Below are 26,490 nucleotides of genomic sequence, written 5' to 3'. Positions count from 1 at the left end.
ATATTAAGATTTTAATATTTATGTATTATATTTATATATTTTTTTTGAAGTTTGATATTCAATTCGACCAACAGATACAAAAAAAAAAAATCAAAGAATTTGAGAATGGATAAGATAAAGCATTAATATGGCTTATTACTCTATAATAATATTTTATAAAATTATAATTCTTATTTCAAAAAGGTATGATTGTCAGTTCATTATAAAAATTAGATGAAAATCAAAATAAAAGATAATAGAATGGCAAACAAGCTTTAAAATTAGGGGTGTTTGTAATTTCTAAAACAGTGATAATGTATTTGTAATAATTTCAATTATCAAGAATGTGTATTATGTTAATCTCTGCGAGATGACAATAAGTTACCCAAAAAATATTTGTTTCATTATACATCAAAAGATTAATTACATTTTTTCATATGAACTATGATCGTTTTTACACTTTGGTACTTAACTTTTTTTTTATTGTCAACTTACCATCTCAAAAATGTTGTACTTTGCAATTTATATTTTTTTTAACTAAGTTTTTTTATTAAAAAAACATCACATACAGTGTACATGTGATATTAAGGGTTATGTAATATGGTATTTTTCACATATGCACAACATGCGATGTTTTTTCTAGTAGAAAAATTAATAAAAGAAGGATCGTATATGACAAAATACAAATTTTATAAAATTGAGATTGTAAGTTGACAAAAAAAAATTGATGACAAGGTGTAAAAATGACTATAATTCGAATAACAAACTGTAATTTACTCTGCATCAAAATCATCCAATCTTGTCCTGAATAAACTACAATTTTAACTAAACAAAATAATTAAAAATTTGTTGGGGTTGTGGCAATTTTAATTCTGTAAAATTATAAATGTTCTAAAAACGCTCTGTGAATTTTTTCTTTTTTCAAGAAAGACCCTCCTAAAAAAAAAAAGAAAGAAAGAAAAAAAATACCTCCACGAGGGACCTTTTACACTTTTATTTTCTCTCACGAGGGTTTTCTTTTGACAATTTTAAATTACAAAACCTTTCATACATATTAGAGAATAAATAAAAATAATTATAACAAATAAAACAAAAAACGTAATTAAGAATAAATAAGGACAGATGTGGTACATATAATTAAATATAAATAAGAATAATTATAACAAAAATACAAAACTTTATTTACTTATTTATTTATTCAGAGTATCCTTTAGAGATATTCTTTCTCATTGTTCCATGAGAGGCACGCACTTTAAGATATATATATATATATATAAATATAAATATCACAATATTAAAAAAAGAAATACTAATCGTAGCAGTTTTACAGTTTTGTCCAATAAAATAAGTTTTGCTAAAAAGAAAAAAAAAAGTTTTGACGTTTTCAAATCACTTAAATTCTTCTCTGCAATTGATGTTGGACGTTTATTTGTCCAAAGATTAAAAGTAAAAACTAATATTTTATTGAATCTTATGGACTCAGTTAATATACTCATTGATTGGTAGTATAGTTATAATTGAGTGGTAGTATTCAATTTTAATTGATTTTTTACTGACGATTGTTGACAATGACGGGAAAATAAATTATATTTAATTTTATTTAAAATAATAAATAAAAATATTAGATAAAGTACTATACATGATGACTTTGTGAATGATGTTGATACTCAAAATTAACATAGTATTAAATGAGTCTAGCAAAGGTTAGGTTGAACTGCCCACAAACACGGCTTTATAGACCGAATTAGAAGTTGTTTGGCTAAATTTATTTAAATTTTTTTATAAATTAATACGTTATATTTTTAGAGCTTATAAGATATCAGATTTTATTTTAAGAATAAATTTATAAAATATTTTAATAAAATTAGATTATGAAACTTATAAGATGTTAGTAATAATAATTTTGTAATTTATTTAAATGAATTTTTTAAGATTTTTAAAACAAGTTAATAACTCATTAGTCCTTACTTTCTTCTAAGTAGCGACGCTCCTGATATCTTATTTTTAGAATTAGCTGTTTTCAGAAAAAAAAATAATAAAATATTTTATAGCATCTTATAAGATATTTTAAAAACTTTACAAATTCACCTAAACACCCCGGTAATTATGCAACTCATACCTTAGTAGGTAAAAATGAGGACCTGAAATATATTTGAGGTCATGAGTTCAAGTTTAATTGAAAATGTGAGTATTCGATCAATTATAAATTTTATTAAAAAAATTAATTGAAACTCATACCTTAGTAGGTAAAAATGAGGACCTGAAATCTGTTTGAGGTCATGAGTTCAAGTTTAATTGGAAATGTGAGTATTCGATTAATTATAAATTTTATTAAAAAAATTAATTAAATAATAAGAGGGCTGAATACAATTTACCCCATGTGATATGTGAAATGAATAAATAAACCCCTATAAAAAAATCAGCAAAATTATCCCCCTTATATTTTGAAAAGTAAAATAGATTATCCTATATCAATAATTTAAATAAAAAATAATTTACCTTATTTTCTAAAATATAGAAAATAATTTATTATTTTATTTTTTACGAGACAATTGTTTTCACTTCTCTTATAACACGGGTAATTTGTATTCAATAATAATAATAATAATAACAACGTCACGGGATAAAGATAGAGATATTATTATTTTTATGTACATTTGGCAATTGCATGTTCTTGAAGATAAAGAAACAGTTTCACATTTCCCAATGTGTGCCGTAGTGTATATATAGAGAGGCCACACCGAACCGATTCATTTTTACATTGTAGAGAGAGAGAGAAAGACAGAGATGGAGAAAGCAGTTGAGAGGCAGAGGGTTTTGCTTCAGCACCTACGTCCATCCTTCACTTCGTCTTCTCTGGAAGATATTGATTCTTCAATTTCTGTGAGTTTCTTCATTTTTTCTGAATATGTCGTCTGTCGATTGTTTACGGTTTGATTTCATGTTTTGTTGGAGATGTTATTTAATTGAGAAGCTGGATTTCGTTTTAAGGTTTTGAAAATCTCAGGTTTATGATATGTGCGGGGGATTAGCTGTTGGTGAGATTGGATATTTGTGGTGATTTATTGGATGAGTTTTGATCTTGTGATGACTTGTTTAGTGTTTGTTGTGGAGTAATTGAAGTGTTAAAATTCGAAAAGGAGATTTTCTGTTCGTGTTCGAATTCGAGTGGGTGTTTTTAGATCATTAGCTGTGGTTTGTTAGAGAATCATTCATATATAGTAATAGTAGGACGATTTAAATATTCAGTAAAGGTTAAGAACTTTTGAGATTTTATAGATAAGAGATGTGTTAACTTTAGGCACTTGATCATGCGGTTGGTTAGAAAGCAGAGTTTTCAGCTGTACGTGGTTGGTGATTAAATTAATCCAGTTCTCTTATAGTCGTCAGATGTCAATTTGGTTCTTCAATGGTAGAAAGTACAGCAATTACGTAAATTTGTGCCTCTGGTCTGCTTGGAAACCTTAATTTATCTGATAAGGTTGATTTTAAATCTTTTTTGAAATGAAATCTATTCTGTATCTAAGATTGTTGCTCCCACTTTGCGAAAACATGGGTTTATTGTGGAAGTCACTATAAGAGATGGTATTTCTTGTTACCTCTTAGACCTCACTTTCTTAAGGTTTTGGAATGCTATCTGTATCGTGTGTTTTGTGTTCTGAGGTTTTGCATGCCAGTTCCACGTGTGCCGAGTGAAAGATGTATGACGCAGCAAGTAGCATATACAGATGTACCGGTTAAGTTTTTGTTTTCTTTGATCTAATTCTTTGTTATTTCTCTCAGGCATCTATTTGTTCAGCTGGGGACAGTTCAGCATATCACAGGTCCACTGTCTTTGGTGATGATGTGGTTATAGTGGCGTAAGTAATCTAGCCTTTAATAACGTATTCTGACTTTGGGATAAGGTGTCCAGGTGAAAATTTATTGTTTCTCAATGGATGTGCCATAAACTAAAGATTTTATGTTTCTGACTTGGTGTAGTGCCTACCGAACTCCTCTGTGCAAGTCGAAAAGGGGTGGCTTCAAAGATACATATCCTGATGATTTACTTGCTCCTGTTCTGAGGGTTTATTTTTGCCTCTGTATCTTTGTTATCCTTTGTTCTATTGAACTTAAAAGTCCCAAATAGTTTATTTGTGTTGATGCTGTCTGTCACAGGCATTGATCGAAAAAACAAATGTCAATCCAAGTGAAGTTGGGGATATTGTTGTAGGCACGGTGTTGGCACCGGGCTCCCAGAGAGCAAGTGAATGCAGGATGGCTGCTTTTTATGCTGGTTTCCCTGGTATACATTTGTAGTCTGCGTCCACCTACACCTTTTCATTGGCTGTATTCTATGGCTCTGTTCATTATATCAGCCACAGTGTAATTTGTGATAACTATGGTTTTTATGGGACTGTTTTAATTGCAGAAACTGTACCTGTTAGAACAGTGAATAGGCAATGTTCATCTGGCCTTCAAGCTGTAGCTGATGTAGCTGCAGCTATCAAAGCTGGATTCTATGATATTGGTATGTATGTTTCGTTTTGTTTGCTTTTAAAGAAATAAAAGTAAAACTGTTCTTATTGAACTTTGTTGTTTAGCTGACTTCTGCTGCTCCTTTAATTAGGGATTGGTGCTGGGTTAGAATCAATGACTGTTAATCCTATGGCCTGGGAAGGATCAGTGAATCCAAAGGTAAACCTATCATTATGTTTGGTTTCATGTTTTGGCATTTTCCGAAATAAGATAAAATACACCCAATGTTTGTTTTTGTGTTTTTTATACCTTATCTGCGTATTTTTTTGTTTTTCGACTTTCTATACATAATATATATACACTTATATATATATAATATAAAAGAGACATGATTTGATAATGAACAATGCTTTTTGCCTAAAAAAAATACAACATTAGGCACAATATTTATATATAAAAATATATATAAAATAGATATGATTTGATAATGAACAGTGATTTTTGTCACCTAAATCCCAATATCAAACCTACACCACTTATTTTAAAATATTTTAAGTTACTTCAAAACACAAATCCAAACATACAATCTATCTCCAATGCACACTTATTTATCTTTATTTTTTTCTCTCTATCTCCAAAACATCAAAACAAAACACTCAAAACACAAATAGAAACACTATGTATGTTCACTTATGCATTTCTTGTTTTAAGTTTTCTTAGTAAACGTTCCAACTGGTAGCTTGTGATCAATGTCCAGGTGAAAACAATGGCCCAAGCACAAGATTGTCTTCTTCCAATGGGTATTACTTCAGAAAATGTTGCACATCGATTTGGCGTGACAAGGCAGGAGCAAGATCAGGCTGCAGTAAGTTGAATATATTTGTTTATCGGGTGTGAACTCAAGCTGACTAAGTAATTGATGTCACTGAAACTTTCTTGTCAGGTTGAGTCACATAAGAAGGCTGCTGCTGCAACTGCTTCAGGGAAGTTTAAGGATGAGATAATACCTGTGAAAACTAAGGTATTAAAGATATGCTGAGAATTTTGATATATTGTTCAATGTTCCTATGATACTATTGTCCTTCCACCGATGTTGATAAATATTTTCTTGAAAAAGATTGTGGACCCAAAATCTGGAGATGAGAAAGAAGTAACAATATCTGTTGATGATGGTATAAGGCCAAACACCTCAGTGGCAGAATTGGGCAAGCTGAAACCTGTTTTCAAGAAGGATGGCTCAACCACTGCTGGTAATTAGTAATGCTTCCTGCAACTCCTACTTTTGGAAGCACGAATTCCCGAATGCTAATGTTCATGTCCTATACTGCAGGGAACTCTAGTCAAGTAAGTGATGGTGCTGGAGCTGTGCTTCTCATGAAGAGAAGTGTGGCAATGCAGAAAGGACTTCCCATCCTTGGAGTTTTCAGGTTTGTGATTTTGCAAACTGTAATATGACAAGAATAGTGTGAAAGAAACCATGCTTAGTTAAAAGCTTTGAGAAATCTGGACCAGACATTCTTCAGATCCTAATTTTTCTTGAATAATAATTTTGGTTATGGTTTGTGAGTCTTCTACCTCTTATGCATTCACACTTTCTACATGCTAGTGGGGCTATCATTTGTGTAGTAAATACCTGGAGATCATGAACTAATTTTTTTTTTTGGTTTAAATGAATTTCATGTTCTTGTGAGTTCTAGACTTCTTCCTTTTCTTCTCTCTCTCTCTCTCTCTCTCTCTCCCTCCTTTATTTCCATGTGACTTTGTTGGTTAAGTTTATTGTTTCTAGTGTCCTTCGTAGTAAACGGGCTGATTTTGATCTGGGAATGAACAAGCTCAAATAGTTCGACCCTTTTGATCCCTCCATTTTCGTTGATCTCAGGTTTTCAACATAATTAATATATAAATTTCTCTGCTGAGTAACTTATTGCATCTCTTCATGAACTAAACTCTAAGCTGAGCTCATAGATGCATAAGGTCTCCCATATAGTTTTTTCACTTACAAGTGATACTACACAGAGCTTTGTTTAACATAAATAGAAAGGTAGTGTATTGCCACAGTATGAGTAATCTCCTTTGTGCTGCTCCTGCAGGAGCTTTGCTGCTGTTGGTGTAGATCCTGCCATCATGGGTGTTGGTCCAGCAGTTGCGATTCCTGCGGCAGTCAAATCTGCTGGTCTTGAACTTGGGGACATAGATCTTTTTGAGATAAATGAGGTATTCTTTGCAAACCTAAAGTCAGTCATGCTCATGGTGCTGCAAACATTTTGATTCTGGATGATATTGCTGAGCAGGCGTTTGCATCACAATTTGTATACTGTCGTAAGAAGCTTGAACTTGACGCCGAGAAGATTAATGTGAATGGCGGTGCAATGGCTATTGGCCATCCTCTGGGTGCAACAGGTACATCTTATGCTTACGCAATCCTAAATATCAATCCCAAGTATCAACATTTGTTATGAGTGTTAATATACCGATGTTCCTTCCTTACTTGAAAATCAAATGTGTCTATTTGTCATCTTTAATTTTGGGATAATTGCACACCCCTCCCTAAAGTTTGGTTTAATTACATGTAGACTCTCTATAGTTTTGAAAATTACATTTAGCATCCATAAAATTTGCTTTCATCTAATAAATAAGTCCCTTTGTTAGACAAAATTCACTAAATTTTACTGATATTAACAAAAAAGTTTGAATGAAAATTGATATTTACCTTCGATTGAGCTATTACTGATTTATTGTAGGTCAAACAATTTTTTTCCAACTAAATTACACTTGTATCATTGAAAATATACCTCCTCACATGCATTCACGCGTGAAGACGTATTAGGGTAATTTGGTTATAAAGAGATTTATTTGACATGCAAAAAATCAGTAATAAGTCAATTAAGAATAAATATAAATTTTTGTCAATTTCTTTTTGCTAATATCAGCAAATTCAAGCTCAGGGGTACTAGATATAATTTCCCAAACCATAGGGGGTTACACGAAACCTTAGGGGAGGGGAGTGTAATTGTCCTTATATTTACACGCTAGAACCCTTGCGGCATTGAAGTGTTTAGCATGGCTAGCACTACAATGACAGCCATGTAATTAGTGGAGGGATTCTTTAACTCGACCTTTATTTTGAGTTATTAATTGAGATACCCCACTTAATCATCTTTAATTTTTTGTTTGTTTTGTTTTGAATCGGCCAGGTATTAGTAGCTACAGCTCGCTCTATACCACTTAAATCCCATCACGTCAAGTAAAGGAGACCTAAGTAATATCTATTTGTCTAAAGTAGTGACACAATTTTAAGTTTAACCACCACATCACTTGTTGAATGATGATTATTTTAGCTTCTGTTGTACGGTATAAAGATGATGGTACAGCATATAGTAATCATAGCATAAATGCTTAATTGGCTTTGTACACAGGAGCTCGTTGTGTTGCTACCCTGTTGCATGAAATGAAGCGTCGGGGCAAAGATTGTCGCTTCGGGGTCGTGTCAATGTGCATAGGTCTCTCTTGGTTCCTCTCTCTTTCTTTCTTTCTGTATGCACCCCAGCATTTTAAGTCAAGATTTCTCAATTTATTGCTCTGTGGATCTCAATTGCAGGCACCGGAATGGGGGCTGCTGGCGTTTTCGAAAGGGGCGACTCGTGTGATGAGCTATGCAATGTACGTAAGGTCGAAACACAAAACTTCCTTTCCAAGGATGCTCAATAATCTCGGCCATTATCCACGAGTTGCAATAATAATGTTATAATTTTAGTCGAGGATGGCATGTAATATCTTCAGACTGAATCTCAGGGCTATCGATTTGTCGCATCAAAAACCCTAGCTTTTATATTCTCACCTTTTTAATCAGGGTTTCTACAGGGTATAGATGATGATGTTTGTTAAACAAATATTTCTGCTCTTGCTGAAAAATATAGTACGCTTTTGCATTGCACCATGTTCTTGGATCGATTGATTACGGACAGCATACTGTTTCTCAGGATGCTTTAGGCTTTAGCTAAACTGCTGTTGTCATATCTTTGTTGAATGGTGTTAATTTATTAATATATTTTCAGATTTACTCATGAATTATTTTAGTTAATCTTTCAGTGAAGTTTATTGTAAAATCATGCTATTTGTATTATATAATTATTTGATATCAACTAAATTATTATATAATTTTATTTTTCTAATATTAATTTTGAGGGTTACTCTATATGAGTATGCAACATGATTGTCGACTGAATTATTGGTATAGAAGAAAAGAAATGATGCTTCTAATCTCTTATTTCTTTATTCTTTTTTTTATTTGGGGGGGGGGGGGGGGAGGGTGGGAATTTTTGCAAATTAAGTACCATATTCATTTGTTTGATTTCGGAAAAAAGTCACAATATCATGTATGTAGTAGACCACTACATTTATTATACTTGATTTCATGGTCGGAAGCAATCCTACAAATTTATACTATTATAATTTTTTTTTATCGTTTCAATTTTTGAATATTTAAATATATTTTTTGATTTATTTTTTTCCTTTTAAAAACAAATTTGGTCCAAATAGTACTTTCAAAATTTTTAATGATCTCACAATTTTAATAAAAAATTTCTCTCACTCATTATTCTTTTCTCTTTGTAAACTTCTCCATGTTTGTTTCTTTAGTAAATTTTTATATTTTTAATAAATTTATAATTAGAATATTTGTTTTCTCTACCACTTTACTCTTTATTTCGATTTTGTTTTTTCTTATCATAAATTCTCATCTCACATCACAATTTTTTTTTATATACTAGCTGAGACTGCATGCAACAACAATTAGCTTACAAAATGAAACATCATTTCTGCCATAAGCCATTGTCTAGATATGCAATTTTCAAAAAATAATGACAATTTGAATACGGTAAGACGTTGGTCTTAAGATTAGACGCAAAACTACAAGCTTAAAGGAGAAATAACATGAATATTGTAAATTTCAATATGAATATGAGTATGAATATGAATATCAATATTGTAACTTTAAAGGGGAGACTTGTAATCATTGGACCTCCTCTCGTATCAGAGTTCCTCCCCTTTTATGAGTGGTCTTTTTTCTCTTTTTTAGGGTTTGGTGGAGCCCATGCTCCTTCAAGGCGGTTGGACGACGTTATCATCAGTTTTGCTGTTGTTAGCTGAAGATTTTAGTGTGCTTTCCCCTCTACTTGTTTCTATTTTTTTATTAAATTGTCCTTTTTGTCAGCTTTTCCTGCTTTATGTCTTGTCTTTCCCCTTTTGTTTTTTAGCAATCCTTATTGTTCTCTTTCTTATTATAGTAGCTGCTGCTGTTTACAACTTGCTAAATTCTGCCTAAGCTATTTTGGTCCTTACGTAGGGTTCCTTTTAGGTTTTCTGTGCTCTTTGTTGCCACGGTTGGGGGTGCTCTCAACCTGCTCTGTTTATTTTCTGATGGAGGTGGAATTGACTCGTTTGGGGTGTTCTTTGGTTTTAACGGGTGTAGTTATGCTGGGGAATTTGGCATTCTGACCCAAAAGGTGTTGGTTTCCACACTGGTGGCTGCGTTTTGTCACATAAACCATACTATGTTGAGGCCTTGAAAACTATTCTCTAATCATCTTTGAATCCAACTAAAGGTGTGGAGATTACTTTCATTGATAATGGTCACTTTCTGCTGAAGTTCTTTCATCCCCTTGATCGGGACTGGGTGCTCGAGAGTGGTCCCTAGATTTTCGAGAAGAACCTTATGTGTTGGCTAAGGTGTTGGAAGATGAGAACTCGGTTGATGTGGACCTTAGTTGGTGTAATTTCACGTTCAAATTCGAGGTTTGTCGCTAGGAAAGATAATCTCTGATATTGCTAGCTTCATTCGTGAGAAAATTGGTCACCTGAAGTACTGTGATCATCCTAAGGACTCAGTTTTAGGGGTTCTTTCATGCGTCTTGGCGTTGCTATTGATGTCACGAAGCCTCTATCAAGGGCTTTAAAGATCCAAATCATTTTGGGAGACGAACATACAGTGACATTCACCTATGAACGACTTCCTAATTTTTGCTACTTTTGTGGGAAAAATGGACATATCTCGAAGTGGCGTGAATCACATTTTCAGGCCGTTTTTTGTTAACCTTAGCAACAATGGATTGTATGGTCCTTGGCTCCGAGCCGTAACTCGTGCTGATTCTAGAACTCGGTTCGTGCAGAATAGGAATTTCCAAACTCAGTTACAGTTGTTTCGCCCCAGGTTCAGCTCTCGCCAGAATTCTGTATCAGCCTCTTCCTCTGAGTCTAAGAGGGGTAGTGCCACATTTTGGGAGTTCTTCAATTTTGATACTCAAACAGAAGTGCAACCAATGATTAATGGTGGTCTGTCTCCCCATGTTCCCATTCCTCCAGCTGAAATCCCATCACATACCCAGGTAACCTCTCCCACATCTCTTCCTCATACTTCAATTCCCTCTGATTGCTCCTGTACAAACCCCCCAGTTCCCAACTACATATCTCTGCCCCAATCACATATCCCCTATGGTCCGCTGTCTCAACTCCTTTCACGCGCCCTCTTATCTCTCTGCTCATTTTAGATATCCCCCTGACCATGTAACCTTGCCTTTACCCAACAACGTGCCTCTTCCTTTCTCAACCATCTCTCTCGTTGACAGCCAATCCCAATCTCAAAAATGAAAATACACCTAGAAAGCTCGCCCCACTACTGTACCAACTCCTACCCTCACTCTAAGCCTTCTCTCCAAGAGGAAATTAGTAGATGAGGATACTCTTATCTCCAAAAAACTGAGCAGGACTGATGAACCTCTTGTTGACATTTCCAACTTAATGGTGGAGGTTGTTTCGCAGCCCCACCGAGCGTCACGGGTCTTCTAGTGCAGAACTATCAAGGACTGGGGAACCCTTGGACAGTTAAATGACTTTGGGATCTTATCCGAGTTAATAACTCCTACTTGGTCTTTTTGGCAGAGACTAAGTTTTCCTCTAAGCAGATTGAAATGTTAAAAAAAAGGTTGAATCTGTTTGGGTGTTGTGTTGAGCCGAGGGGAAGAAGTGGTGGTTTGGCACTGTTATGGCAGAAATCAGTAGAGCTGCAGCTTCAATCTTTTTCGAGTTACCATATTGATGCATCTATTCGACTGGAGGAGGCGGGTGACTGGTGGCGCTTTATCAGGGTTTATGGTGAGGTTGTTTCGAGTAGACGAGCTGACTTTTGGAAGCTCCTCTGTCGGCTACATCATCAGTCGGTACGACCTTAGTTATGTGCAGGGGATTTCAATAAAATCCTTGACTATTATGAAAAAGAAGGTGGTCTTATGCAAGCAGAGTGGCAAATATGGAATTCTCGTAATTGTTTAACTGAATGTGGTCTTCATGACTTGGGCTTTTGGGTCCTACAACAGGAGTCACATATAGTTCGTGAGAGGTTTGATCGTGCTTGCTCCAGTGCCAAGTGGTCCATAGCTTTCCCTGAGGCGCGCGTCAATCACATTGAGTCCCCATATTCTGATCATATCCCGCTGTTAGTGGAGCTTCGGCCATCGGCGTAATGGGACTTATTGGGCTGTTTGAAATGCTTTTGATTTGAGGCGGTTTGGCTTCAAAAATAGGCCTTTGAAGATAGTGTTACTAGAGCATGGTCGTTTGGAGCCGAGTCCAAACTGGGGAAAAAGATTGCCACGGTTAGTGCACAATTATATGTTAGAATAGGTGACTAGAAAGCTAATTAAATTGACTATATTGTAACCTATTTAAGCAATTTCTTTTCATTTTGTAATATTGAATTAAATGAATGAGAGTAAGCATTCATTTTGCCTTACTTTGTTGTTCTTACTCATGTAATTTTCATACATTGCAACAAAGCCCATAGATTACTAATCAACCAATAAAGTTGGGTTGCGCATTTGATAACAACTACGAAACCAACTTTCGATGGTTGGATCTGAAATGTTTCAAGTCAAGAGCCTTGAGAATGGGTATCGAGGATTCTATTGAGACTTGCACTAAATATTGAGTCCATAAGATGGGTGTCATGTTTCATAGGCGATAAGCATACGACGTTTATGCAATTTCAGTGGTGGTTGACAAAGGTTGTCAAGCCGATTAAACTAACTCGCGGAGCATCGTCATATGAGAATCCCTGAGGCTTGATCGGTATGAGTTGAACTCCTCGGCTCCAATAGTATGGGATTTAGTTGACTTAAGAATCCACAGAGTCTCATACATGGGACGACTGTATCTAGAGCATGGTAAGAGATGACCATGTTCTGATATGATTATCAAAAGCCTTGTTCCAGATCAGTCAGAGCGTGTATGAAGATTGGTGAGTTCTAAGAGATGATAGCTATCTCCTATGCGTTCTGATGTGTGTTGTGCTTCTGGGAGTCTGTGGTCGCAACAGGTGATCAAATAGGAAATTATTTTTGTATGTTGATCAAGTGGAGAAACATAATCAGAATAACATAGATTTCTAGTCTAGGATGAGTACCGGTGGCCAATTTCATGCCCTAGACTAAATTCGGGAGATGGTCGATGGAAGGATTTTACCCGTATGACACTCGGTAGCCTTAAGGTTCACGCCATTTTTACCTGTTCTCTAGTGTCATGAACCGTTGCAAGACGACCACCTACGGTGACGGGTGCTTTCGGATTAAGTGTTAATCGCGAGCAATTAATTAAATATGATTTAATTAATCTAGCGCAAAAATATTTTCTAATTAATTGTATATTGACACAAGCCCAAGTTTAGTTGAGGGTGAACCTACAAAGTCACACAAAACACCACTAAAGGAAGTAGTAAAATTAATTATGAATTAATTCTAGAAGGAATGAATTAATTTAAAGTGTTTTAATTATTTGAAAGATTAAATAATATGATCATTTAAATGAAAAAACCCATGTGATGGGAAACCCAAGATTTCATTGATGAGATTAATTAAATTTGGGTTAGGTTTAATTTATTTGCTAAGATCAAGTTTCATTGAACCGGATGAATTAATTAATAGGATCAATTAAGTAGAGTTTTGACTTTGTATTTTAATAAGATCAAATAAATAGGGTTAGGCTCAATTAATTGATCAATTAATTAATTAGGCTATGGGCTAAAATTTATTTGATAAGATCAAATAAATTCCATTTGTTCTTTTAAGAATTAATTGGACTTATTCTACGGAGGCCCAAGCCGATGGGTTTAATTTATTTTTTGAATTAAACCCAATAGGATATATGTAGTCCTAGCTTGAATATATATATATACATATATATATATATATGTGTGTGTGTGTGTGTGTGTGTGTGTATGAGGTTATAAGGATGAAGTTATTACTTGAGTACTTATGGTACTAGTAGGTAGTGTACTATGGGGGAAAAACATTGTACTTATTTTTTACTTCACATGCAATGTATATATGTATATATACAACAAGTACATGAGATGTCTCTTGTGTGTTTATAGTGTATAAGCTTGTGTAGATGTTATTTGTATATGATACAAAAGACAACACTACTATTCCTCTCACACTAATCATCCTTACCTCTCATTCTCCCTCTCTTTTCTCGCTATTCTTGTTCTTCTTGAACTAGTTTCAAGTTAGAACAACTTTCTCTTGAGTTTAATAACCTAAAGTTAATAGTATAATCAAATCTCTTATACTATATACACTTTACCTTTAGCAAGGTTTTGTATAGACCACCTTGTGGTGTATTGCGTGTTCGACGTAGAGGAGATCTCGTTGGTTTTTGTGTGAGCACAAGGTTAGAGGAGAAAAACTTGAAGAATGTCTTCAAATTGGAAAGGTAACTTTCGTAATTATATTTCCGTCACTCTTTATCACAATAGCCACTTATTTTATTTCAAGCTTGTTTTACGCAATATCTGGAATTAAGGGACTAGTTCCCTTTCGATTTAGAATTTAAATATGCTTATTTTCATACTTCCATTGCATTATTGTCAAGTCACGAGCTATACTATCTAGTTCGGGGCGCCCTTTGGTAGGAAAGCGAGGGACAGAATCAAGGTGTTGGAAAGACTATTAGTAGATAGGAAAAACGGCGTTGTGATGAATGATTCCAAGACCTGCGATTTGAGGGACAAAGGCAGAACTAACCAAGGTTGGTCTGACATTGATACTCCAGCTCTGTCTATGGACTATTTGAATTAGGAATATGAAACTTGCACGTAAGGATTTCCTTCTCCCTCTTGAAGTCGTTGGCTTTGCTCAAAGCTATCTCCTTGGCTTCATGTCGCAAAATCCAAAGGGCGTGTCTGCTGCAGTGAAGCATCAAACTTCATGGCATCATCCTCCCATTAATAGCATAAAAATCAACTTTGACGGAGGACTACTCGATGGAGGACGGGCAGTAGGTTTGGGAGTTATTGCTCGATGCTGCTGGTTTGTGCTTGGCTTGGTTATCTCTTCGATTGAACAGGGGTGGATCGACGGAGTTGGCTGAGGATTTGGCGGCAAGGGAGGCCATCCGCCTTGCTCGTAGATACTGGTGGTTGCGCGTCATTCTTGAAGGAGACTGCAGCACACTCTTGCACAAGCTTTCTTCTCCTGAACTAGACTTTTCTGTAACTCAGATGTTAGGTTCTTTTCTTCGCTTTTAGACTCTGTTTCTTTTCCTTTTGTTAAACGGTGTGGCAACTGACTTCTTAGCTAGGTGTGCTTCGAACAAGGAGGGGGACGCTTCCTGTCTTCCTCCGGGACTGGAGTGTGTAATCCTTGGTGATTTAGCCTATTAACCTGAGTACATATTCATCTAAAAAAAAGGGAGACTTGTAGTAATTTTAAGATGGGGCAAGAATTTATAACAAATCAAGAATTATTATAATTTGTTGTTTGTAGTAAATTAATATATTAATTAAATCGATATATTGCTCAAAGGAAAAAAATTTGTAATTGAACGCTTTTAGTGTACATACAATTTTTACTTTTTTAATTTTGAAGTGGTGTACTTAATTTTCACATCTATTTTCCGGGTTTGCCGTTGACTGTTTTTGGATTTTTTAATAGCAGAAATTTGAAAAAAAAACGTAAAAAGTAGTCATCCCAATGAAAGTCGTCGTAGTGAATAAAAAATTATAACTACAATTCTCACCAAAAGTTAGGGTATGTTGACACTGGGAGCAGCAGAATACTCACAAACACCGGAAGACAGAAGTACAAAGGTCCCCTTCATCCCAGCCAAGTCAATAGTTGTCATATATAATCAAGAAACGTCAAGAATCAACACGCATGGAACCTTAATCGCTAGCAGAAGATTTCCACACTAACCAAAAAATATACATCTTCTGCAATATGTAAGTTCAGCAACCGTTCCCATTGCATTTCAGAAAAGCTACAGTGCAGTAAAATAAGATCCAAAACCAAAACTTACGTCTCTGCATACTATTGCCTGGACGCTCACAAGAAGTCAGCAGGTGAGAAGACTATATCAGGTAGTTGATGACTTGCAAACTGGGCAAGATGGTTTCCGCCTTAACCACAGATCAATGCACTGCGGCAAGTGAAGAGGACGTCATGCGTTAGTGATTCCAACATATACTTCATGGAAGTAAAAGTGTCCTCACACGAGCACACAAGGTGTGTACATAAACACATTGGTGAAGCAAGTGCACAAGGATATGTATGCACACATAGGAATTACCTACATACTCCCGCCTGTCCCATAACTTGATATTTCACCAGAATAAGAGTTTTGGGTGAAGATTGAAAAAGTAAAGTTTAGTTAATTAGATCAAGAGGATAATACTTTTTTTTTTTTTTTTTTTGGGGGGGGGGGGGTTCATTTCGAGAAAAATGGTGCCTTATTTTGGGGAAATTCAAAAAAGAAAATGGAAGGGGGAGTATATTTGTATAAATTATTCATATATATATATATATATATACACTTGCATGCGCACAGTGGAATTAGGAGAATGATGGGTGCAAAAAGATGCTAAAAATCATACATCTTTGTGAAATTTGTGTAAACAAGGGAGATGGCGAATAATGTCTCCAATAGTTGGAGTTTCAAGACAAATTGCGCAGGCTTCTTCAAAATTATCAGTCTGCAGAAAAAGATCCAGAAAATCAACATTAGCCATGATGTTCTTGGAGATGCTTAAACGCAGCTGACCTCATCATGGGTGATTACATCATTTGGAGGTAAACATTAAGATGATTACCTGAACTGTCGATTGTGGAAGGCCATTAATATGATGAACAGATGCACCACCATGCTGATTGTTATTTTCATCAAGAGACAATAACATTTCGTAATCATTCCTAAGCAAAAATCGGGAAGAGAAGTTAAAATCTTGCTGAGCTTCTCTTCAAATAGTAACGAAAAATTTCATACTTTGGTAGATATAATGAAATAAACCATCTCATGATTCTCATCTTCGAACATTTGAATAAATATCCATCATATTCAGAAACAAACTACTAGTTACGTATGTCAACAATTTTTTCTATTTTCGAGGAAGCTAGGGGCTTGAAACTTACACGGATTTAGGTGGAAAAGGGCAGAACATAAAAAATCAGAAAATGGGATTGGCTTTAATCTTATAGTCCCTTACAACATAACAAAAATTAGTTCCACGGACAAAATTGTTCTAGATAAGGAAGAGGAATGAACATTCTTAGCTTGAGAGCAGACTTGAATGATTATCAGGCCACAAAGGAAAGGCAATGCAAGTCTGTTCTTTTTGTAGTTATCAATGGAATGCCGTTTAAAGTATTTCACTAAAACGCAAATATGATCACATGCTTATTCACTACTCAGATTGGTGAAAAGATATTTCTTACTCATTAAAATTACGCCGAGTTTGAAGGATGCGACTGCTCACTCCCAAGTCACTTAAGGTCTCCAGTGCTCCCAGTAAATGTCTCTGAAAAGAGTAAAATCACATTCAGCAACTACTACATTTTATGCTGGATCTAGAGCATACAACAGAGAATATTAAAAACAAAAACAAAAATAATAAGTAACCTATCATTCTGCATGTAAAAGTTGGTTGAATATTATTCATTCGTTCAACTAGAAGTTGCATACTTTATGTGGCTGTCCACAACAAGCAGCTTCAAAATATATAGTTCACCGCAGATAATGCATTAATCAGCATTGTTTGGTGCATCAAAGGAAAATCCCAAAGCAACTAGCTATTGCAGGTCAATCCTAATATATAAGCTACAGCCAATAATTTCTTCCATATAGATAATCCAGCCTTAAACTTTGTATGCAAAAGAAAATCTCCCTCAAAGACTTTGTTCAGATAGCCCATCTATACTCGCAAATTTCTTACATATTTCTGGAATAATTTTAGGGTTAATTACACTTAGAATACCTCTGAAAATACAAAATTACACTTTTCCTCCAAAAATTCACTGCGCCCTCCCCCTCTTTCATTAGAGTTTGGACGAAAAAATACTAATGTTAGCAAAATAATTATATCAATTTTCAATTTTATCCCTCATTTATTATTTCCATTTAATAAATGTAATGATGTTAACCTCACTCTATATATATATTACATTTATCCTCTTATAAGTACAAAAATATACATGAAAATGCTAAATGAGAGGCAACATTGAAAATTTATGTGAGTTTTCTTGCTAACTTCAATATTTTTTGTCCAAATCTTAACGAAAGGGAGTAAACTGTAAACATAAAATTTTCCAAAGGGGTGTAAGTGTGGTTTTGGGGGTAAGTGTAATTTTCTCATGTTCAGAGGAGCTGTAAGTGTACTTAACCCTAATTTTTAATTGCCATGCAGTTTTTTCTCAAAATTGTAGTTTCAGTTTCACAGTAAGTAGGTTGCATCCCATTGGAAGAGAACAAATAAATTTATCACACCAACTTAGTCAGCGCTGAAAAATAGCATGAGATGTTTTGATAAAAAAGGTTACATAAACACAAGGAAAGAAAGGAAAAGGCAGAATAATAAACGATATTCGCTGGTTTTGAACCTATTACATACCAAACAACGGCGAGTAAAACCTAAGTTACTTCCCTGAGTTATTGAATCCCAACTCCTCTCCAAGTGTTGATTAAATGTCAAAGACATCCTCATGTTTACGCATGGAATGAATAATATTCAAATACAAATTTATCATCATATTAAATGAAAATCTCTCATCCTTTAAGCGCTGAAATAAAACTTCAATAAATTAATTTGTTTTCCAAAGGTTACATTTCTTCATTCTTATACAATAAGATACATCTTGACTAGGAAAATATAATATAATGGAATAACATTATTAAAGAGAAAATTACATATTTTGCATTATAAATATTTATGTTGTGAGAATAATCTTTAGAAAAAACACTATTAATTTGTGTAACAGATAAATACCAACAGAATCAAGTTATTCTTATCCATATTATTTCAGTTTGATTCACCATAAATGAAGAAAGCCTCCACAAAGCAATGTAATATTACATGGTGTCTTATTCACGAGTGCTTGCACATAAAGCAAAAAAAAAAAAAGGAAGAAAGAAAGAAATTCACCCAATGGAGAAAAAATGATTAGTACGATAAGTGCTGTTAAAATAAAGTGAATTAGTATATTTTACCAATTATATCCACAAGTTATTTCTCAATATTGCTTTAATTTACAAGGTCATTCAGGTTTGTCCAAAACATGGAGAGGGAGCTGAAGGCTTATCAATAACTTAGGGGGTAAATGAGATTCTTGCTAAGGTAATATCCTAAAACAAACATATCAAACTACAGACATATTTTTAATTTCATATCGAACAACTTATACGCTCCTAACCTTACTTTTGAACTTATAAGATACTACATCTTATTAAAAATAACTTCCAGATGTGTTTTGAGAAATAAACTCATGGAGCTTATAGGACACACATAATAATGACTTTGTAATTTATATAGTCAAAAAATTCCAAGAGTTCGCTAAAATGTTAAAATGGTAGAGTTCATTTTATAAGGAGATTAAAAGATCTGATCCTAAAATTTTTGGTCAAACATTAGTCGTTATACCTTAATCATACACCTCCAAAACATCAATTCAACAAAGTCTCGCCAAAATCAAATATAAAACAAATTATAGAATAAAAGCACAATTACCATGTCAGCATCCATGTTGGCGGGAAACAAGGAATTCCCTCCTCTAGTTGGCAATAGACTACGGGGTTGTCCAGGAAAACGACCCCTCAGCCTTGTCATTCTTCTTGATGTAGAAGCTCGAGCCTGAGACCTTCGACGAGGACGGTTTGAAGGAGGCCGAGATTGTCTTTGTCTCCGTGAGTTAGATCTCAATGAACCTCTCTGCAAAGAGCATGCATAAGCACAATTTAGAAAGCAAATCACTTAAATTTCAATATTTTGGGAATGGTTCAGAAATTTCGAGTAGGAAAACAACTAATCAAGCTTTGTGCATGTTTATGCGAGTAACTTTACCATGAACTGCACAAGATCTGAAATACGGAAACAACCTTCTGATAAGACCTATAAGGACTCCCAATATCCTTTACCCAATGCAGAAGATTAAAAAATATAATACAGACTTCGGCAAGCATGTCATTAGAGAATCTCACCTCATCAATCAATTATTTTCATCTCATATTTACAAAACAACACAATCATCTTTGTACTTCTTTTTTTCACAAGACTTTCTATGCTACAAAAATCTCACAGAGGTTAAAGGCTGCTGGGAGAGGGAGAGGATACTCATTCATATATACAGAAATAGATTGACGGATAGATAGAACCAAGCAATCTGATTCCATGCTGCCGGATTTGTTTGCGTTTTTATGCTATCATACACAAATTAATCCTCTGAAGACCGGAGAAACAAAACCAATCAGAAAGAAGACAAGCCTCTCATTCTTTTCCATAAATGAAAAGAACCACCACTTATGGCAGAACCTAAAATGGATTACCTATAAAGGAGATATCCAACCGACAAATGCAAAGAGATCCAGAATTCAAACAAAATTAACAACAATCAAACAACATGCATTACTTTGTCTCCAGATGAGTTCAGGCCAAATAAAGACAATTCAAGTCGAGATAAAGAGTCAACTTAAAATTCAGAATTTTCCACCACAATTGCTTGCAAGGGAAAGATAACAATGTACCATTAAGTTCGCCCCAACAGATACATTAAACAACTTTATTCTTGTTTAGCAATCAAATTAAAAGAGACTCAAGAAACCAGGATCCAGATACCAATATATTCTTCATCTTCTTTATTTACCTTCAACACATTAGAAAAGCACATGCTTATAGTTGCAGAGAAGAGATTTGAGTATGCGCATGTGTACAGACAGAAATAGCTAATACATTATCCCATAGAAGCAGAACCAAAAAAGTATAGTTTTTGGAACCAAAAGAGACATCTATCCTTCACATGACCATAACAATTTAGAAATCGTAATCTATTCATCTAACAATAAAAGAAAGTTTAGAAATATCAATTGTATCCTCCCAAAAAAAAAAAAATGATTGCAAAATATTACAGTTACATGCAATGAAATGGAAGCCAAACCATTAGATAATTTGCTGTAATAATCATATAAGGATACCCATCAAGAGTACATAAAAGGATAATTTTGAAATGCTTGTAGTAACAAAGTATTGATATGAATCACACACACACACAAAAACAAAAAATACTATATCCAGTATACGGTAACTTGCCCTAGAAAATGCATAATCAGAATCATCCTGGTGCTCCAAGGCCAGCGCGATCTGCGTATCAACCTGTTGTCAAGTTGGAAAGCATGACTATATAGACAAAATTAAGTGCCTAATTATTCATGAAAAATAATTTCAATGTTTAGACATATAAAACAGAATAATGTACCTGTCCAACTCCAAGAATAGGCACTTCATTGTAAAACTGCTCTTGAAGTTCACGAGCCAGAACTTCATCCGCTTCAACCTGTCTCAATCTAGCATCTTCATCATGGGAATTACGTCCTAATTCAGGAGAAAATTCACCAACCTCGATAATTGTCTGTGAATTCTCCATACTACTAGAAGTTGATCTTGAATTTGATGGTCCTGCCGATGAACTAAGAAAGACAACTTCTGGATCACCAGAGACTGAAGTGGAACACCTTGAGGTGGATCCTTGCTTCTGTTTTGTGGTGAATGTGGTCACAACAGAACAATGCCCATCCAATTGTCCTGGCTGAGCCCTAGGCTTGGATGTTGATTGTCTTAATGGTTGAACATAAACATTCTTATCCTTAGGGTAGTTATCAGTAGTTTCCATGCCACCTTTTTCTCTTCTTGCCCTCATGTTCTCATGGTGTTCACTGGCATGTCTTGGGACATCTACTTCCCTAACAAGTTTTTCCACAACAAATGATGATAAGTTCATTTTCTTAGTCGCATTGCGTTTGCTTCTCCAGTCACCTGTTTCTTCAATGCTTTTACCTGCACTCCTGGTGCAATAACTGGTTTCCACAACCTTCTCATTGGAACTTCTAAAGCTCCTGCAAGAACATAAATTTTTCTTAATTATCTTTGTTAGAATGAAATAATGTAGTCAAATAAACTTGAAGAAGGCCACTTTCAGAAAACAAAAAGTCAATTGTATTTGTAAATTAAGAAAATGTAATTAATGACAATTGAAACTGCATTTCAGGTTTACGAAGTAAGTTTTTCATGTCAATCAACTACATTGCTACAGTTGTAAAGATAGATGACGACAATTCTTTTGATGCAGATTGAGCTCATAGGACAGGATTCTCCTTATTACATGCATAGTTGGATGCAAAAAAGAAAATAAAACTTTTGTGTGAACTAAATGATATACAAAACATATACCTGCTATGTAAATCTTTGTTTCCTGGATCAGTCTCCTTTGGTGGGGGCTGAGTTACCACTCCTTTCCCCTTTACTGTGTGAGAATTGTTATCTTCAGCAATGAATTCCCTGATGTCAATTGAAACAGGCGTTGGAATAGATGTCATAGAACCATTGTTGTTATGCCTCATATCTACAGAACCATTAGTGGTTTCCCTAACCTGTTTTGCCTTGGCTATATTATTTGGAGATATACATCCATTTCGTACCAATCTCTTCTGTCTATTTACTCTAGGTGTTGCAGTGGGATCAAAAGATGGAAAACCATTATTGCCAGGTCTGTTTTGTGTATTGCCATTACGCGCAATCCTATCTCCATAACCAACATTTAAATCAAATCTACTCATAGCATTTTTTGCTTGGCTGGCAATGCCAAAACCAGTTGGATTATTTGCCAGACCATGAGAAGAAGAAGGCCCATTCGCTAATTTAGATCTCGTTCTAAACTCAGCTGGATAATTTCCAGTCACTTCACCAGGGGAAGCATTTCCAGATACAGGCCTTCGCAGATTACTTACTTTCCGATCCATGAAATTGTCAGAAGATGATCTAGAACTACAGGGTTTTTCAATCTTTAGGTGTTGATGATAAGTAGTGTCATGGCTTTTGGAGCTAGGACTCTTCTCAGTCATCCCTTTTCGAAATAGAGCAGCATTCTTAGAGGAGAGAGATTTTTCCACGTCAACAGCCGCATAACTAATGGGGTTCAGAGAATTGCTGGAACTGCTGCGATATTTTGGAGGATGCTGGGGTGGCCTTCTGCTTCCACTGCCGACTACAAATGTATCATGGTATTCCTCTTCTACACCATTCCTAACACCAATCATCCGCGTACCTAATCCATCAGGAGTGACAGGAATGTCCATCACACGATCAATGTCCATCTGATCCATAATCTGTAGGTTAAAACAAAGCAAGATTGAATGAATGTGATAGTTACCAGTTAATAAGAAACGGTATTAAACTGAGAAGTATAACTTTCCGCCATAATCTCAACAATTTCGCCTCAAGGAGAAGAGGCAAGCAAGCACAATTTATCAGGAATTTCTCATTAAAAAGGGCCTTAATGCCACTAACAAGAATTGGTGATAAATGTTTAATGCAATAGCGCTACATATAACCCTGGTTATTTGCTACAGTAGTGGCATAGACGGTGGTTGAATCATGAGCATAATTCAGAAACAAATTTCTTTTTCGAAGATGAGCAAGATACAACATAAGCACAAATATGCAACCAACAACATAAATAAGCCAACAAGAATGACATGATTAACGGCAGACTCGCTTAGAATCCTGTGCTTTGACCACCAAATCTGAAAAAGTCGTAATATAAAAATTCTAATAACTTATGCTGTAGAAGACTCAAAAGTATGAAAAGAAGGCAGAAAGACTATTATTTAGACAATAAAAAAAAAAGAGAGAGAATAGAAAGAAACCAACCAAGTCAAACCCTTTAAAGGGATTCCAACAATGAAAAATGATAAAGTTATAAACTATTACTGTGTAGCAGATTCAAGATTCTAAATTACCAGCATAAACCATTCAAACATTCCAAAACAACTGAAAAACATGACATATCAAATTCAACGTTCTTATTTCCATTCCCCAGAAATATGAATGAGTAAGAAGAATCTGGGAAATAAAACAAAAAAAGAAAAAAGGACAATTTCACACCTATCTGACCTGGGAAACAACAATACCAATTAAATAGATCGATTGAAACACTGCATTCACAATTTCGAATATTATAATTACCATTATTTAGGAAAAGATGATCAAACCTAAACGGTAGCAGAGGGGGGCAAAAAACACGAGATATCACATACTCTCACTCAATTCTAAAATTACAACTCATCCTTAAAAGATAACAAATGAAGAAGATATATATGAGGAAAAGCTCAAAACTTTCCGGAAGACTTTACAAGAAATGAACAACAATTGGCCGAAAAGACGATAAAAAATTGTAAGTCGTACCTTTCAGATCCCTTAAAATCTCAACAACAAGAGCATGATGAAATCAAAGTAAAACTGTGAGCGTTTGATAATTACATCATACCAAAGCCATTTTTTCACCTATCAAATCAATTTTTCATTTCCTTTTTTGTTTCTGGATGGTTAAAATTGTATATTTTCAATGCATGGAAAGATTGATTGCAAAAAATGGTGGGTTAATCACAATTTTCGTCCCCTAACTATAGGTTATTTTCTTTTTTAATTCTGTACGTTTCTAGAGTTTTAATTTGGTCCCGTAAAACTGAAAAATTCTTAATTTCAGTCCAAATTTGGTCAGAAAAATGCGTGGGTTGCCGAAAAAAGTCACATGCAATACATGTGACTTTTTAAATTGGGGGCTCGATCGTGATTGGCTGGAGAAGTTGATGTGGCGCCCAAATGGAAATTAAAAAAAAAAAAAAACTGACCGAAATCCACGTCAGCTGCCGACATGGATTTAAAGGGAAAAGAAGCACAGACAGACAGGAAATCCAAGTCGCGAAATCGCCCGCTAGTCGCCGCCACCTTCTCTCTTCAATTCCACCGCCGTTTTTCTAGCCACCACATATACCATTCGATTTCCCATAGCAAGGAGAACAAAACCCGTCAACTAATGCAAATTAACCTCAAGTATATATGTTGAAGCTATTTTACCTTGTCCCTGCGGTCTACCTTTAAGGTTGCATGACTTTAATGATTCATTTGGTTTAAATGACAATTTTTCTTTAAGTTTTTTGATATGATTCGTAAGGGGATAACTTTTACTTGTTTGGTATAAGAAAAATAAATTGAAAAGAAAATACCATTTTTTGTAATAGTGAATAACCATTCTCTTCATAATTAAAAAAAATAAATTAAAATTATACTAATATGATTTTAGTATATCAAAAATTTAAAAATCTTATTAATAAAAATAATTATCAACAAGAACAAGAATATTCTTTGTTGACTTCGATATAATAGTTTTTTTGTGATTTTGTTATCTTTTATCTAGCAATTATGTATGGTATTATTAGTGGGAAGGAAAAAAGAACTGTAGGAAAATTATATATATGAGCAAGAGAGTAAATAAAAATAAAATATGTATGTTTTATCATTTTGATCTTATACGTTTACTTTTCCACCCAATTTTGACGGAAATAAAATTAAATTTTGGAAAGGTTTTATATACATTAATTTTTACTTCCCCTCTATCTCTTCCTCCTAACCAAATACCAAACTATCTCTTATATATTTCTTTTTACTTCCACTTTTCGACCCAACCAGACATCCTCTAAGAAAGTATTGATGTATAATTAATATATGGTAAAATTATATTTTTGTCCTCTAACTATATATCTTTAGTATTTTTGGTCCTATATCTTATTGTATTTACATATTCAATTTTTCTTTTTTATGAACTTAGTCCTAAATATCCCACATTTGGTCATTTTTTTTGTCAAATTTAAATTTATATTGACAATTTTGGATATTTTTCACACCGGAGCAGATATAATTTTTTGTCACGTAACTACAGATCGTTAGTAGTAAAATTATCAACACATGACTAAATCTGTCAAAAAATAACTAAATATGAGATATTCAGACCACATTTGTAAAAAAAAAACGGACTAAATGTATAAATTGAGTAAATTACAGATGAAAAATATAATTTTTCCTCAATATATATGACTCTAACTTTCACATTAAAAACTTATTCAAGTCAAATTTTATTGATTCTTCCTTAATGTTATAATTTTTAAAAATTCATTTATATTAAAAAATTATAATTAATATTTCACAAATAAATCTTGAATCATGATTAATACACACATACCAGGTACCCTCATAACCTACGTACTCTCTACGGTTAAGAATTCAAGGGCAAATGATAACTTTTTATTTTTATACAGTCTTTATATATTCATTTTTTATCCGTAATTAATATTCACCTGTCATGATTTTAATTCCTAATTTTTATAATTATTTACAAAATAAGTGATAAAACTACGGAAGTTTAAAACACAACAGTGAAATGCATGAAAAAAGTGAAAAATTTACAGGGCAATGGATATGAAGAATACTGGCAGGGCTGACCGTGTTAAAGAACAAGTCGTATTATCCATGAACACGGTTCTGTTGCACAATGCTCCAACCTGTGTATAGAGAAAAACTCTAAGAAAGAGTAAAAGAGAAAGTCAGATGGGAAATTTTCCCATTTTCTGAATTTTTCTGAAAAGTCGTAAATAGGAGGGGGGACATTTCATACTTGAGAGTTGACTCCACGC

General features: G+C 34.3%; 2 protein-coding genes and 1 long non-coding RNA gene across 6 annotated transcripts; 2 read left to right on the top strand and 1 right to left on the bottom strand.

The window, feature by feature from the left end:
• Positions 1-2,703: 2,703 nt before the first annotated feature.
• LOC105171848 (3-ketoacyl-CoA thiolase 2, peroxisomal) lies at positions 2,704-8,505 on the top strand. The gene is made up of 14 exons (XM_011093093.3): positions 2,704-2,862; positions 3,763-3,839; positions 3,961-4,045; positions 4,138-4,264; positions 4,391-4,489; positions 4,589-4,656; positions 5,195-5,302; positions 5,381-5,458; positions 5,555-5,687; positions 5,768-5,864; positions 6,528-6,651; positions 6,729-6,837; positions 7,854-7,937; positions 8,036-8,505. The coding sequence occupies exons 1-14, from the start codon at positions 2,767-2,769 to the stop codon at positions 8,143-8,145; spliced, it is 1,395 nt and encodes a 464-aa protein (XP_011091395.2). The 5' UTR covers positions 2,704-2,766; the 3' UTR covers positions 8,146-8,505.
• Positions 8,506-14,181: 5,676 nt separating this feature from the next.
• Positions 14,182-15,156, top strand: LOC105171849 (uncharacterized). The gene is made up of 2 exons (XR_016067946.1): positions 14,182-14,514; positions 14,565-15,156. It is a non-coding gene; the product is annotated as an uncharacterized LOC105171849 (long non-coding RNA).
• A 428-nt stretch (positions 15,157-15,584) lies between these two features.
• LOC105171850 (uncharacterized) lies at positions 15,585-24,354 on the bottom strand. Of its 4 annotated transcripts, XM_020697090.2 has the most exons (9): positions 23,987-24,189; positions 22,193-23,127; positions 21,222-21,858; positions 21,056-21,118; positions 19,481-19,681; positions 17,196-17,278; positions 16,574-16,673; positions 16,358-16,456; positions 15,585-15,903 (listed from the first exon to the last, which is right to left on the bottom strand). In XM_020697090.2, the coding sequence occupies exons 1-9, from the start codon at positions 23,987-23,989 to the stop codon at positions 15,841-15,843; spliced, it is 2,184 nt and encodes a 727-aa protein (XP_020552749.2). In that variant the 5' UTR covers positions 23,990-24,189; the 3' UTR covers positions 15,585-15,840. The 4 variants fall into 4 exon arrangements, with proteins under 4 accessions (XP_020552749.2, XP_088742228.1, XP_088742227.1 ...); XM_088886102.1 differs by lacking the exons at positions 15,585-15,903; positions 16,358-16,456; positions 16,574-16,673; positions 17,196-17,278; positions 23,987-24,189 and adding an exon at positions 23,497-23,632 and having other exon boundaries at positions 19,671-21,118; XM_088886101.1 differs by lacking the exons at positions 15,585-15,903; positions 16,358-16,456; positions 16,574-16,673; positions 17,196-17,278 and having other exon boundaries at positions 19,672-21,118; positions 24,013-24,189.
• Between the last annotated feature and the right edge of the window lie 2,136 nt (positions 24,355-26,490).

This window comes from Sesamum indicum, linkage group LG10 (assembly GCF_026168435.1).
Source record: "Sesamum indicum cultivar Baizhima isolate 11 linkage group LG10, ASM2616843v1, whole genome shotgun sequence".
Lineage (NCBI taxonomy): Eukaryota > Viridiplantae > Streptophyta > Magnoliopsida > Lamiales > Pedaliaceae > Sesamum > Sesamum indicum.
This window is presented reverse-complemented; position numbering and strand designations above follow the sequence as displayed.